This window comes from Lissotriton vulgaris, chromosome 3_1 (assembly GCF_964263255.1).
Source record: "Lissotriton vulgaris chromosome 3_1, aLisVul1.2, whole genome shotgun sequence".
Classification (NCBI taxonomy): Eukaryota; Metazoa; Chordata; class Amphibia; order Caudata; family Salamandridae; genus Lissotriton; species Lissotriton vulgaris.
In genome coordinates, this window is record NC_141689.1 from 1243296748 (window position 1) to 1243313517 (window position 16770).

Here is a 16770-nt window from a genome sequence, read left to right on the forward strand (position 1 = left end):
CTGAAGAAAGGAAAGAATCCTGAAACGCGTCTGGCAAGATTTTGGATGCCCATTCCTGGCGTTTTGACTGCTGGCAAGTCGCTGATAGAATAAAGATATTGAACTAAGAAACGCTTCCTGTGGCCTCTCACTGTGGTGCTACCTGATCGATTTGGATATATATATATATATATATATATATATATATATATATATATATATATATATATATATATATATATATATATATATATATATATATATATATATATATATATATATATATATATATATATATATATTACGTACAGCCTGTCAGGAAATATTTACTTTCAGCCAATTTACATAAAATAATCACTAGAGAAGGTACAGTAATGTAAAAATTTTATTTTAGCGCCTATCGCCAAGTTACATTATGATGCAATCTTTCTTTGTTTCAGTCGTGATATCCCCGGCCGAGAAGGGAGTGGCTACATTGTAAATCAATCTAGTGCAAAGCGAAATAAGATTGACTTGTCTTTGACCTTTCTTTTGTGCAGGCTGCAGATGAAATTCATGATAGGTGTCGGTTCACTTTTCCAAGGTGTAGCTCAGAGGCGTATAGGCAATCCATGTTAATAATGTTGCCACTATCAGTTGATACACAGATATCATCCGAATACTCCTGCTTTTTTGGGCTTTGCTTTCAGCAGGAGCAGAGTCAAAATCTCGAAGCTACCTATTGGTGGTTGGTGATAGGTTACATTGTCTAGTTCAGGCTGCAAATACATGTATCGCACAAGAAATTGTCCAAGCAGTGATCTTCTTTTAGAAAAAGATGTGACTTTTACTAATCAATCCAATATGTCTAGTTACTTTAATAATTTTTATGGCTTCAGCAATATTTTTGATTGGGGCTCTTAATTTAATCAATAACTACCGAACTGTAGACTTCCACGTGGAACATGGGTTGCATACATGAGGAAGATTGCCAAAAGACAGCCGATCACTGTGTAGGTTTGAAATTGTGACGATTTTATCACAGTTTGATATCTGCTCATTTGGCATAGTGTGAAAGGGGCTGCACACGGGGAACCATTCTGCAGGTAGCGGTCAAACAGTTCCTTGAGCATTTGGTAGCATGATGAGAACCACATTCTGAGTCACACAAGGGAAGGGAAACACAAAGTGGTAGTAGAAGAGCCTGCCTTGAAGCCTACTGTCCATGGTGGAGAGTGTGAGTGGCAGCCTTGGGGAGGGAGGTGTAGCGGGTCTTCCATGGTCCACTGTCACTTGAAGAAAAGATGCAGGGCATGAAGGTCTGGTCACATGGGCCCACCACAGCTGTCTGTCACTTATGTTTGTCAGTCGCTTGAAGTCTTTCTACTGGGGATTGATCGAGGCAATGCTTTCAGGTCACGGTCTCTGTTCAGGTGTTGCACTCTCGCCAAATCACACCGTGACCTGCTGAAACCTGTTCATTATCATTCACTGGCAACAAAAGGTCATTTTTCTGGATGCTGATTCAAAGCTACTTGCCTTTATAAAGAATTCCATGGCGACGAGGTCATATAAGAAGCAGTCGGGGAATATGCAAGGAAAGGGAAATCAGCTAACTGTTTGCCATTTACCCTCTCTAGCTTTATGGGTAACATACCTCACAGGTGCATGCAAGTACACTCCATATGCAATCAGGGAATCTACAATATTTGCTAATTGAATGTGGTTGCCCCTCTTTCTGCATACAATTTATGTTTATGTTTTGGTCAATGAGCAACCGATCATTGAGGTGGGGCAACACGTTTGTACAATATAATACATGTGACGTTTTCAGGTAGTGCAGCTATTCTATACCTCTAGACCCACCTCTCACTAGAGAATGGATCTGGGACTTCAGGCAGAATCACCGGATTCGGAACGCGCACATCCACTACTAGCTGCTGGACTGCATAGATTGAAACCCTTGTTGGCTGGTGCTAGCTAAACCCTTTGCTTGATCTGGTCTTGATCATTAAGTGACTCTTCTAAACTGGTAGAATAGAATAGGATTAGACACAAAGGAGGGGTAGAACAGACTGTTATTTAATCAGGTCCAGCATACATGTCCGAAATAACAATAGGGCAAAACCAGTATGCAGTTCCTCACAGTAGGTGCAGGATTTAAAGTGTTTAATTTGTAATGATCAAATGCATCCGTGGAGTCTGGATAATGTGGAGAGGGAACCTCTCCTTCGGAAAAAGACCCTCACACACCCAGCCAGCTAGGTGTCTTGCTTCATCATAGGGTCTGCTCCTTATCGGGCCGGCGGTGCAGTGCCCGATCAGGCACCCGTTGTGGGGCCTACTTGGCGGAGATCTTTTTTCCTTTTAAGCCGGTGGGTGAGGTGCGTTTGAGGACCCTAGGTGAGTGTAGGTGTAAGTGGAGTATGAGTGTAGTTTAATAAAATAGGGTAGGAAGTCCACTCAAAACAATTTTAATGACTGTGGCCCCTATCCTAGTTCAAATATATACAACAAAGACGCAAATCTTCACTTTAAGGATGTGAAGTATGCATGTTTGTGAATTGAGGTCAACATGTTTCTCGCCTTTCAACCTATTCGATGGCGATTCACCAGGACCAAAGGGATCTACCTACACTTTTTGGTAGTGGTCAAATGGGAGTTAAGAGTGTATAGGTGACCACCACTACAGCACCCTAAAAAGTGATAACTAGTAGATCATATAAACACAACCTGCAAATAAAAACATAAACAACATTAAAAGTGATGAAATATGCATAACTCAATATTCTCAATGGAACGGAAGGCATTCAAATCAAAATACTTATTTGTCGTGCTCAAATAGTGCTAGAGCGTGAGTGACAGTGGCATGCATGATGTGAGCACACAGTGTCACTTCAATTGGTATGGCGTAATAGCACCATCAAAGGAAGAGAAATCAAGTAGAACTCGCCCTCATGGGGTCACAACTATGTATCAGCAGTACCGGCTCGTGTAGACACTCAAAAGTAGTGTCCTGCTGGAGAAGATATGGGTAAAAATTGTATACACAGCAGTGGTGAGGAAGAGATTGGCAGAGAATGAGTCCCAGGTAATCTAACCCCGAGACTACACAAGACAGCGATTGCTCAAAGGTACCAACGTGGTCGCTGCCGGAGTGTGATACATACAAAGGGTAAAAAATCCCCGACTAAAGGGACAAGGTCCGCCCGAGCACCCTGGTGATGATCGTCCTGGACAAGGAGTCAGCTCTGCGCGGAGAGTAAGAGGACCCGGCCGAGTCTAATCTCACCTCGCGTGCGCAGGAGAGAAATCCCCATCCCATACAACAGCACCTGTGGCTAATCGTGGCGGAGGCTGCACCATATGGTAGGAAAATACATGCAGTCAACGCAGGGAACATCTAGAAGTCACAAAACCCCCGGTCCAATGGAGAGAGCCTGTCAAACATGAGGCGGGGTCACATGAGCTCGCCCAAGTCCCCGCGACAGGGGTGCACCCCTTTCCCCCGCATGGGCAGGTGCCCGCTCAGTGGAAAGATATAGAGTACCGATCATACTCCTGCTCAGTGGCTGTAGTACTTACGTGCTGTGCTTAGCCCAGGGTGAAGATCCTACCCCCACGAAGCCGGTCCGGATAGAATGAGTTTGCTCCCGGTGCCTCCATTAATATCCATGCTCGGCTTAATTGTGGGGGCGGGACATCCGGTGAAAGTCCTGCTGGAGAAGATATGGGTAAAAATTGTATACACAACAGTGGTGAGGAAGAGATTTGCAGAGAATGAGTCCCAGCTAATCTAACCTTGAGGCTACACAAGGCAGCGATTGCTCAAAGGTACCAACGTGGTCGCTGCCGGAGTGTGATACATACAAAAGGGTAAAAAATCCCCGACTAAAGAGACAAGGTCCGCACGAGCACCCTGGTGATGATCGTCCAGGACAAGGTGTCAGCTCCGCGCAGAGAGTAAGAGGACCCGGCCGGGTCTAATCTCACCTCGCGTGCGCAGGAGAGAAATCCCCATCCCATACAACAGCACCAGTGGCTAATCGTGGCGGAGGCTGCACCATATGGTAGGAAAATACGTGCAGTCAACGCGGGGAAGTCTAGAAGTCACAAACCCCGGTGCGACGGAGCAAGCCTGTCAAACATGAGGCGGGGTCAAGGATAGGAATAGGATAGGAACCTGAGCACGAAATTCAGAGCTATCATTTGTTCTGCAAGCTTAAACTGCAATGTCAGAGCGAATTGCCATCCCCCGTGCTAAGGAAGTGTATATCTCTACATTAACGACCCCACTGTGTGGAACATGAAATGTTTATTCTCTCAACACTGGACTAGTGCAACACCCCAAACATGATAATCCTCAAAAGGCAGATAGAAACTGAACACGTTCTGGAACAATGTGATTCTTTTCTTGAGAACACAGAATCATGAAGTCAATCAAGGCTTTGTTCGATTATTTAAAAACAGTCATAAAAGTTATACAAGCATACAAATTATTTAAAAGCAAGCATAAACAAACTTTAAATATGGATAATAAATAAAGAAGAAGGGACAAAATATTAAACAGACAGTGAATTATGCTTACGTAGTACAGACTTAATACATTTACTACATAGGAACAAACCAAATAATTCAGGAGCATACGAAAAAAATACAAGGCAGGTTTCCTTTTCTGAAAGCCATGAAGCTTAAAATCCGGTTTCATAATAGTCTTACTTTGAAACTCGTAATATTTGCAAAAGAAGACGAAATGTTCTAAAGTTGGCAGAGATGTATTGCCTCAAGGACAAATTAAGACAGATGCTTCATCATATTGGCCCAAGAGAAACCAGAAGTGGGATCTAATAGTTCCCAATTGGGATTTAGCTAAGAGTAATATTTTCCAAGGGCTCCTTACCCTGATCAGGTATGGCTCAAGTTTTGATGACGTTTGGATAATAGCAAAATCCTGCTACAGGGGTTTCCTCATCTCAACTTGCTCCCACACATATTGTTTACTATCCAGTCAGAAAAGATCTGAAAAACACCTTGGTCAGTCACACGCATGCGACCAAACGAATCTTCTAATTTTAAGAGCCCAACACTAGAGTACCTCTAATGTAAAACAGTAGTATAACTTATTTAATAATCGAAGGTTCCAATTCTGTTGAGTTGTAGGCTCTTCTCAAAGATAAACACCCATGAAGACCACTTAAGGTGAATCCTATGCTGAAGGGCCTCCATTATTAATCTTCTACTGAATGCCAATATTTGTCACTTACTGAGACAAACATTCTTAAATAGCCGTAGAGAAAATTTGAAGAATAGTGCCCTCACGATTTGTCAACAAGAGTTCAAAGAGAAAATTCAAGCGTTCTTTGAAAGTTTCGAATGAGTAGGTCGTCGTGGTAAGCCTGCCATCTTTGACTGTTATATTTAGGTCCAGTAAAGCAAGTTGGTTTGCACTGATGATACCTGAAGTTCACCAGCACCATCAGTGCAAACCAACTTGCTTTCCTGGACCTAAATATAACAGTCAAAGATGGCAGGCTTACCACGACGACCTACTATAATCCCACAGCTAGAAACTCTTTACTCCACTTCACAAGCTTCCACCCCCGCCCGCTAAGGGAGAACCTCCCATTCGGGCAGTTCTTACGTATACGCAGGAACTGCAGTGATATAGCAGACTATAAAGAACAGTCCGCTGAACTATCTAAGAAACTGGAGGCCCGGTGCTACCCACCAGCAATCATCTCCAAAACCAGGAAGAGGGCCAGGAACCAGAATAGAGAGGCCCTCCTTGAAACCACAACAACAGTAGAGCAGGAACAACCAATCACCTGCGTCACGACATACAATACAGCCTCCAATCAGGTAGCAAAACTCATTAAAAAGAATTGGAAGATCCTGAATTCGGGCCAGAGGCAGTGGGACATACCACGTTTTGCTTACAAGAGAAGCAACAACTTGAAGGACCAACTAGTTAACACCCGTCCCAAAACGCTGATTTGTCCTCACCTGCTCCTGTGGTCTCCGCTATATCGGCATGACCACCCTTAAAATACGCACTAGGATCACTGAGCGCAGAAGCACCATTAGGTGCAAGAAAAACATCAGTAAATTAACCAACCACTTAATCACACACGGCCATACCCCCAATGACCTCACATGGACAGTCATCGAACAAATACCGGAGGAGGCACTAGACAATGAGAGAAGACTGCTGAGCAAAGAACAGCGTTGGATCTACCGCCTTTCCTCACACACTAATAGCCTAAACGATGCGATCCCTTGGAACTCGGTCACATGCTGGCGTAAACCTCTATACAGAGGCCTCGACTGGTACCCATTACCCCCTCTCCTAATCGTGCCCAACGCGGACCGGGTTATGACACCTGTCATACCCAGCCATACCCGCTCCTTCGGCGCTCTCTGATGTTCCAATATATCTGGCCTTTTATGAACCTGCCAATCGCATGGTTTCCTTGATATTCCAAGCCCGCAATATTAATAGTGTCACGGCACATGCCCTACTCTGCTAGACGAGCACATGTGTAATAGACCCATACATGCGCCAGCAACTAGTGTTTCACCTCCGCACATGCGCAATAGACACAATCAGACCCGCGCATGCGCCAAAAACTAGTGCCTTACCACCGTCTTTGAGCAGACAGCTAGGGACACACCCGGGGAAGTCTTTCTACCCTTACTCCCCGCTACAGGTGCCGATAGTTAATCCAATCAGCAAGCATATAAAAACGATCAAGAGACTCTAGCTCATTCTACAGGAGTATGAGGATGGTGCAACAGGTACAAGGCAGGCTCTGACCAGAAAATCTGTGAGTATGACAACCTCCAAGCAACAAACTTTGGGTAAGCGCTTTTCCCTCCTTACAGGTCTCTAACTCCCAGTGGCCAACTTTTTTTTTCCTACAGGGTCAACCCCTTACCGCTTTACTCCTGGAAGCATTGGCTGCAAAACTAAGCGTAAGAACGTTTACTTACGCCCCATCACACTTTGTACCTCATGCATATGTGTGATACTCGTGTTTTAGCGACACCACTCCCAATTATTTGCGATTCTCACCATAATGGTACCACCAGTGCCATTACACTTTTTCCGACGGTAGTCAACCCACTGTAGGCGCGGAAAAAAGAAGAACTGACGTCAGCGCGCGGAGGCGGCGTCTATATACTCCAGCGACGTCATCACGGCGCACGACGCCAACGACGGACGCGGAGCCGCAGGGGACGCCTGCAGACGATGCCTACCGACGCGCAGGGGTACTGCTACGCAAAAGTTTCCGGATCCAGACTGACGCCTGGGGATATTCTAAGGTAAGGAATCTAACACTAACTAATGTTTCTTACAGATATATCGTTACCGAAGGTAAGTAACTTGTTCATTCCGCTTTCTATGTATATGACTATGTGGCGAAGACGCCAATTTGACTTTCCTTTCTTTACATGTTTTGTCCATGTCTTCAATGTTGTCGGTACAGGCATATATGAGAAGGGACTCCCCTCTCACACTTGGAGAAACACCTTAGCGAGTGTAACACATAGCCTGGGTTACACTCCTTTTTAACTTGCACTACACATTATTTTAAAAGGTCCTGAGGAAAGCCAGATTTAATTTAAGGCACTGGCTGAAACATTTCGACCAACTGATGGATGTAGGGGGTAGTAACTCGCCTCCCTTAAACATCCCCAAGCCTTATTTTAACCGCTGACGGGAGCCCAGTTATTAAAATTTAATTTACCCTCGGGTACTGGGACCCTCGTCAAGCCGTTCTAACTCACATTTCACTTCACACCTCACACTGCACTCTCAGTAAAATACCAGCTCCGCTGTAATCAGGCGTCGCAGCACACCCGGGACACATTAGGTGTCACTGGGTAGGCCCGATGATGAAGCATTCCACCAACTAGGTTGGTGGGTGAGGGCTTCATGAACTCACCAACGAGGTACCCATGACAAATCTAATCGGAGTCTAAACAATATTGGTCATATTAAGCTAGTCTCTTTTGATAACACATGTTTGTACATAGACCAGCACACAAACATGTATAGATCCTCCTAACAGACCTACAGTGAGGTAGCACCCAGGCCGGAACACTTAGACAAGCAAATGGGTGAACAGAAGGATTGTTACTAGCTGCTGAGTTTAATGATGCCTCATGTCAAAGTACTATTCATCCACTCATCTAAGGAAACCTTTTAGGTGGCAAAAGTAGAAGTTTGTCCTTGGACAAATCACTTATTCTCAGTTAAAAGTCCTCTTGCCAGTCCAGTCCCTACCATGTTTTGAAAGATCATCTGTAGGTAACAATTCAGTGCACTGACAGGCCAATGTCTTTTTAGTTATGGTTGGGGCACAATTAGCAAAAAAAGGAAAAATAAACAATTAATTGGAACCCGGCTCAAAGTAATTAAATGTGGCTAAAGTTAATTCCTACATTCCATCTATCATTCTTTTGTTTTCATTTTGATCTAGTGCACTTTGAATGCCCATTCCATCCTTAGCCTCATTTACATTTGTATTTATTATATTTGTTTGAAGTGTGTCAAGTATCAGGAACTATCTCAAAGCACTTGAGTAGATTAAACAGGGTGGGATAGGAATAGCAATAGATACTTCAAGCAACACCTTGTAAATTTGAGTGAGAAGCGCAAATGAGGTACAAGTACCTGTGCAATCTGACAGGCACATTATTTGTTGTGGCTGCCATCATGTGATGCACAAAAGGATTCTTCCTGCTCCTAAATAAAATAAAACAACAAATTTACTGTGGGTGCATGAACTCTGCTGTCCATGGGCCTTGTGGGTCTGCCTAAACGCTCTGGAGTCTGAGTAGGTCTTTTAATGGAGGTCTTTTAAGTCCACACAGCATGTGCTGACCCACAAAGAAGGCCAAGGGAGATTCCGGAGAATTTTGCAGCGGGAGTGAGTGCCTGGTTCATAGGATTTGAACACCGGACAAGTCATGTGGTCGCCCCTAGTTGTGCTGCGTCAAAGACTGTGTGTTTCTTGGTTTGGACCCTTGAGTGCAGGGTCTATGGTCAATCCCTTCTGCACACAGCTAAAGGATGTTTTTTCTAAATTTGTTTGACTAGTGTTGGATTATAATTGGTTTAATAGTATGAACTAACTTAACATATTAACAGTTAGCTCTTTCTTGCCGGAAGCATGTACAGCTTATGATTTTACTGCATTTTTTGGTATATATATCAATATTTTCCATTGCACTCATTAAATATATAGAAATCAAAAGCAATGGCAGGTTTTTAATGGCACTGGCTCAGAGTGTGCTTATGCATGGGGACAAACTGATAAAAGAGGTAGTAAATGGCCAGATTGGTTTAATCCAGCAGACCTGTTCCTGTGAGCTGGAAGAGCATCGCTGTATGTCTGATTTGGATCCAGATAAACTGTGTTTCCTAATCGAGGCAAAATGTCACCACATGTCCGTAGATTTTGATGTGTTTCTTTGGTTAATTATTTCTGTAATGTTTTCCATAATCACATTCTGTAGCAGAAATGATGACAGGGTTTAAAATCAAATATAATTTATACCTTTCAAGGTCTTTTTTCATAAGATTATCTAGTCCGTACTATGTGTTTATCTATTTTTAAATATTTTTTTTGCAGATGTCATAGAATAGAAAAAATAGGTAAAAGATAATTTTTCATGCTTCATTTTACAACCATCTCAGTTTGTTTGTGTACGTTTGCAAAGTTGTATCAATAATTGTTTCTTTGCCCATAAATATCTAATAATAACCTTCCCATTTTCATTCACAAGGTGAGCAAATCGCCCACAGAAACTTGAATAACGAGGATTTCCTGATTAGTGCTGGAAAAATGAAAGCGCGAAAAGCTTCAGAAAAAGCTAAAGGGATGATATTCCAGAATTCTATCAAAGGAGCAAACATCCGCAAATGGCCACCAAATAGAGTGGAGTTTGAAGGAGAGATGAACCCTGAAGATGAAAGCGGTTTCAGCAATTCATCAAATTCGAAATTAAATCAGGAAATACTAGAAATTGAACTTTCAGATAAATTTACCAAGCGTGAGAGTAATCGGAACATTACAGCATGTCCACCTAGGTCTCAGCAAAACTGGCAACCGTATCTTCAGCGTAAGCAGAGCTACTTTTATAAAGGACGGTCTACTGAACAATACAGAACACTTGCAGATCACATTATTTATCAATGTGCTGAATGTATGAAAAGTTTCAATGGGAAAAGTCAGTACCTCAAGCACCAGAGATCACATCACAGGTCCTACCAATGTACAGTATGTGGGAAAAGCTTCAGCTGTAAATACCATCTCATTAGACATCAAACAAAACATACAGGAGAAAAACCATACCAGTGTGATGAATGTGAAAAAAGCTTTACTCAAAAAGGAAGTTTAACTATACATCAGAGAATACATTCTGGAGAACGCCCTTATCACTGTACTGAATGTGAAAGCAGCTTCAGAGAGAAGAAACAGCTTTTAGGACACTTCAAAAAAGCCCACGCCCCATGATGAGCATGTAAGCTGAAAACAAAAAACTATTAAGTGGAAAATTGAAAGTTCAGATTATCTGGCTGGCTTAGAAGCGAAAATGCCCTGACTCAAAGACAAGGCTGATACATGCCATTAGATATATGTATAAAATGTAATCCAACATGGCAGCATTAACTAAGCTCAAGTAACAAAACATTAGAAAGGTTTTATATAGTCGGACCATACTTCTGTGCAGAAGGCAATATGTCACACGTCTTAGCATTCCAGAATTGCATATTCAATGAAACCACTAGAGTATCAGTAAAAAATGATTGTAAAGCTTCTTCAGTGGAACTAAATCAAACAGAACTCAAGGAAACATGGAAAACATCAAGTGAAAGTATAGAAGAATATTTTAATGCAAAAATGTATATGTAATAACTCTTTCAGCAATCACAAGTTATTTGTCAAAGTGCAACTACCTGAGGAATGCTAGAAAGGGAAAAGATAGCAAAAATCCCCTTTCACTTTTCAGTCTATAAGTTACACATTTTTAACAGGAATAAATAAATACCTCACCATAGGAGAGTCGTGCAACTAGGGTTTATAACTATATATCCCTAGATTTCATCAGCAAAATTCATAGGAAGGTAGACTCCCCTTTATTAACAAAGCAATCCCTATTACCAAATTGTTCATACAGTTGAGCTGTGATGCCCTACATTATTTTGAATACTCCCAGTATCATTTTACTGAAGACAGCCTATTCTTTCCAGTGATGCTATTTTGTTTTTTATCAGGATGTTTTGCCTGTAAATAGGGACTGTGGTGATAGGGTGGCTCTTTGCGATCATGGGAAGAGGCATTTGAGAACTCTAAGGATTGTGGCAGCTGTATCACTAGTATTTTGTGGTTGGGTTGGCACTGGCCTGTAGCTTGTGTGACCCTCTTTCGTTTTTGGTGGTGGTGCCTGCTTCGTCATCCAGAATATTTCACCAGTGGTGTGATCTAATCAAATGATTTTTACCATGAGGAATTGCAAATTAAATAACTTTTGTTTTTCTTTTTTTGAGATCTTGGACTTTTATATCTCTGGGAGTTCCTCGCATCAAGGCAATAACCAAGTGCAATATTTATTCAATTTGTTTGGCTTGTGGTTGCCATGATCCTGTATCCTGATTACAAAGGCACTCTATAACAGTTTGGAGCACAAGGATTATCTGTCTATACAAGACCGTCTCAGAATCCGGTAATAGGTTGATCAACCACCTGTGAAAGGAGCTGGCTTAAGTTTGACCTTCTTTATTTCTAATGGAAAAAAAGTCAGGTTATGAAGTAGTGAGACACCAGATCACCTGAGTCATCATTTCTTTTTACAGTGAGGATTCACAAATCTAAAAGAAAAAAAAGCTGTTCGGTAGAGCTGCATTTAAAAAACCAAAATGCCCTTTTTAACGAGTCTAACCTACAGACCCACACTAATGGAAATTTTAAATGGGAGCAGGATGGCCTTGCTATTTTTGCCTGGGTTTTAACAATGTGGGTAGAGAATGGCTTTAATAATTTGGGTAGAATGTGTGCTGATCACATATTCACCTATATGCAAGCCATATAAGTGGTGCTTCTGATAGCAGTAGGCAGAGATTTGGCACCAGTTATTCTCCAGCTGGAGCACAGCACAAGTTAGAGGCCTCACTCAGGAACTGGATGGAACCATGGCGTAAGCCCCACCCCTTTGATTATGGTTGTCTCACCCTGTCTATTGGGTGGAAATGTTGGAGAGTAAATTTCACATCTTCATACCAGTAGAGCCACCCACTGTGTTATGTCTTGCACTTCTCAGCTGTGATTTCGCATTCTTCTACCTTTAGAGAAGTATAGGGCACTGTTGCCATGCTTCAGTGAGCGCCTTTGAAATCCACAGACTGCTGGATCCTCCTCTGCCAAAAATTCACCAAAAATCCATAATTCTCAAAAATTTCCATGAGTGCTCCTTGAAAGGCGACACAGTGGCTGTTACTCAGGAGTACTCGCAATGGGAATGTGTATTTGTCAGCTTTTTTTTCTTTCCATGGGAAAATGACTCTCCAAATGATAAAACCCCTTCACCCACTCCTAAACCGTTTTTGAGCGTGGTCACTCCACATTTCCAACTCTGATAGAAGCTTACTCATGCCCTTTATAGTAGCAAATCGTCCACAGTACATACAGTGGGAAGGAGGTTTGTAGAGCATGACCAATATTACTCAAGGCTCACCATGATAATGGTAATTCCTCTTGACAAAGAACAGTTGCAGTCATGACATTATCTGAAGGCATTGTACCATTATAGTGGAAGTGAGGAAAAATGGGTAGGTGTATGAAGGAGATTAAAGAAATTTGCCACATGCTAAATTTTGTTGGAATTTCGATGAAGCGTGACTCACACTGCTAGGAATGTACCTCAAGACCTGTGAGTACATATCAATTGCCAGACATTAATTATGCTAGAAACTGTAAAAATGTTAAATAGTACTTATTTGGGACCAGAACTGTATTACATGTGAGTTATGTTAATAATATATTTAATGTGCAAATTTAGCCTTTCCAAAAAGTACTTCATAATCGAACTTGACCTAGAAATGTCATCATATAATGAGAATTCACAAATCAGCGTTCATCCTTAAATCTCTTTAGATGTGGGTGTGTAGAAAACCATTCAGCAGTAAAATCCGAAATAAGCGATTTGATCTCTGTCCTCATTATCCAAATCTTCCCCACACAACCGAACTTGGTCATTCACACCACTTGAAGCGATTGATAGCATTGATACTGATGCTTATCTTTCATTACTAAGTCCTAAATCGCTTTCAAAACCTATAAAGTCGTTTTATACAACTGTTATAAAATGCAAACATTGTTTTAAAAGACCAATGCCATATAATTTCAAAGTGAATAGTGATGGTTCAGATAAAGTTGTAGATATTATTGTGGAACCACACAGAGCAGAAAGAAGAAAACGGAAACATGATTAACTGTGGGTCCAGTGTAGTTGTTACAGTGTTGTAGAATTATGCCAACTATGTATTTATTATAGACCATGCTTTTGTGTAATACATGTCACTGCATTTAAAATGTGTATAAAATCATCCAAATGTACTGATGTCCATTCTCTCTGTATTTCAAATCTTTTACTGCATATTTGCGTGTTTTTGGCTTTTAGTATTGTCTCCGAAGAGTGGGTTCAGTCGCCCCCACCCCCAGGCTCTCAACCCCTCTGGGAGCCTATCTTTCATTGTGCTGTTTCTCCCACTTCCCTTCATTTGGAGAACCTTGTCATTTGTCTTTGGCATGTTCAAATCAGCTGAGCTCTTACCTGAGCCTGATGGGCCTCCCCCATGCACCCCAATTTCAAGTCAGTTTCAGGAGGATCAGCCCTGCCAAAGCATGCAGTCCTGTTGAGGGAAATGGGAAATGGACAGGGGGCTCTCGAGACCCGACCAGCGATCAGTAACTTCTCCACTTCGAGTCATGAGTGCCTGTCCACCGTATCCCACCTCAGAGCGGTTCCCATCACCACCACACTTGTGCTTTGTGTAGGGTCTACTTTAAATATTGCTCATAGTCTCTGTCTTTAAAGCGCCTATGTGTAAGGCTTGGTTCTGGCTTAACTGCCTGATTGTCTTACTGGGCCTCTCTTGCCTCTCCTGGCCTGCTGCTATTGTCGTCGTACCTCCAATCTGCCCATGTATCACTGTCCTCAACCAAATTTGCTCACACCATCAGGGAGACATAGGCGGGAAGGCACAGTGTCTTTCATTCCTGCATCTCTTCACAGTACCCAGAGGTCTCACAATAGTGTTGTATATCTCATGTTGAGGCCTTAACAACTCCGGCCTACATCATCTGTTCTAGCGTGGGTGCCCCTCAGTCCATGTGGCTATTTTACAGTTGCCCTCGTAGAAGAGTAGGTGGGACCTCTTGTGCCAGTGGTAGGTTACAGTGACTCCTTTGTCACCCGTCTTTGCTGCGACCAGAGTCTTTTAATGCCACTGCCTAGTGGTGCGTCTCACCAGGGTATTCAGTGGTTGTAAGATGCACTGCACAAATCCTTCAAGGCTGTGCTCCCGGTGGGGGGTGGGGGGGTTGTGCTTCTCAGCTAAACAGTCATTGCAGCTGTAGGGCCTTGGAGTTTTATTTCACCTCTATCTGAATTTCTAGTCACTAGTAGCAATATACAGGTAAGGATTTTGATGGTTTCCCAGGCTGTTGTGGCAAATCAGCATGGCCCAACCACCATCTTGCCCTGCTAAGCCAGGCTCCCCACAAAAGTACTACTGTGTGAAATCACAAATGCTGTTTACAAACATCCTGTCCGAGAGCTCTGCCTACGCCTGTCCTCTCTTTTATGAGAATATCTACTTCTGTATGGGTGGATTAAAGGAAATTTAAAGAAGGGTTTGGGAAAGAACATGCAAATCCTCAAGAGTAAGATAATTTCTGTTCAAATATGTTACACCTATGTTGACTATAGTAGTACAGCTGACAAAACAGGCTCGAATTTACTACAGCCAAGTCTTGGAATAAGTCTTGCACCACATATGGCCAGTCAATGGCACTGTAATACACTCATAGAAATGAATTGAGGTAAGTAATAACACTCCCAATCAATATGGGAAAATATGAAAAGAAAGGAAAATATTTGTGAATAGTTACGTAAGTAAGTAAATCTTTATTGCTTTATAAATAAAAATCTTAGCAAACAGCTGCATATTAAAACACATATAAAGTAAAACAAGACTTATTTTCCCATAAAAGTTGCAATGATTTCATAAAATACAAGAGTGTAAAACTTACATTTCATTTCAATAAACTTTATTCGGATAACAAAGTATCCATAAAAGTACAAGTCAGAAAAAGAAACAATTTTAAAAGAAACAACATGGGATCACATGGTACATACAGATTCATGAATCAAGCATGGTCTGTCTAGCTGGGACGGCTATACGCAAAAAAGTGCTAATGCGAAATAGGAGTTCATCATTATCCATAGTTAAAATCATTGAATATGCATTTCCCAAGCAAATAGGTTTGAATTTTTTAAAATACGGAATTAAAAACAATTCAATATATTTCATATAAAATTTTCAAAAGAATAAAAAATGCAAAGCAGATTGACCGCTTAGGCCGTCACACGGGCAAGGGAGGGAATCAAGATCTTTCTGATGGCCAAGGGGAAAGCAAAGTGCAAATTTAATTGAGCCTGCCCTTAAGCGGAATAATAATCCCCGCACCCAGTGGTTCCTTCGGGAGTGTCAGATAGTGAGGAATGGGCGAAGTTAAAAAGTCAAAAGCCAGATATGTGGAAACAGTGGTTTTGAGGGATTCCCGGTTTGATCTTTTTTCAGCAAATAGTGTGTATAGAGCATTTCTTATTTTATTTTTAGGTGGGAGATTGTCTGAAGTGTGCTCGATAAAAGCATTCCCATGATTGATGCAACAAAAACTAATAAACACTCCAGAAAGCTAGGGAATATCCAAGCATTTATCACAGTTCCGACAATCAGTAATAATATCCCTGGTAAGAGATGCTGCCGGGTTATTCCAAATGGAGAGCCAAAACAAGGCGGGCGGGCGCGAATGAAGTCCTCAATAAAGTTCAAATTTAGCTCCTTGTGACAGACATATTATGCAGTAGAGATAGGGACACACAGTATCTTCCTGTGAAATCTATTCTCTTCCAATTGTATGGGTCTGCATTTGGCCACACCCCAAACCTCCGCGCCATAAGTGGCAACAGGACAGAACTGGGCTTTATAGATTTTCAAAACAGCAGATAAAGTACCAGTGTTCTTAGAGCGGGGTAGGCTAAGAATTGAATTAATGGCCTTTGAGAACCTACCCCTGGAGTGAGCAATGTGCTCAGTCCAGGAGTTGTTCGCAGCAAAGACCACCCCTAAATAGGGAAAATTATTAGTGGACCACAATTTGTCTGTGCCTACCGAAATACTGCCTAACTGTCGTTTGTTAGGGCCACTGTAAAACTTAAATATAGTGCAAAAAATTAAATTATTATTATGCGTATTATGTTTGGCACACAGTGACAGCTTAGAGACCATCCTCCTGGGAATTCGCTTCAGTTCAGTTGTCTATTAGGTATAAAATCCAGATTTGTAGTGAGTCTAAAATTGATCATTCCCACTGAATAAGTACCAATAAGTAACCAGTAGCCTGTATTGCTAGCCAGTTTGTTGGGAGGCTGCCAAGGTTAATTTTGTTTTTACTACGTTCATAAAGCGAGCAAAGCTTCAGGCTAACCGGACATCACACCCCTCAAAGCAAGCCTTCA

The 16770-nt window shown here is 41.9% G+C and overlaps 1 protein-coding gene across 2 annotated transcripts in view; it reads left to right on the forward strand.

The window, feature by feature from the left end:
• LOC147727729 (uncharacterized) overlaps positions 1-13580 on the forward strand; it is a 116757-nt gene extending 103177 nt beyond the window's left edge. For both annotated transcript variants that reach the window (XM_086961727.1, XM_086961728.1), the window contains exon 9: positions 9751-13580. In XM_086961727.1, coding sequence (XP_086817853.1) covers positions 9751-10481 — 731 coding nt within the window. In that variant the 3' untranslated portion in view covers positions 10482-13580. The remainder of the gene's footprint in view (positions 1-9750) is intronic.
• Positions 13581-16770: the final 3190 nt, after the last annotated feature.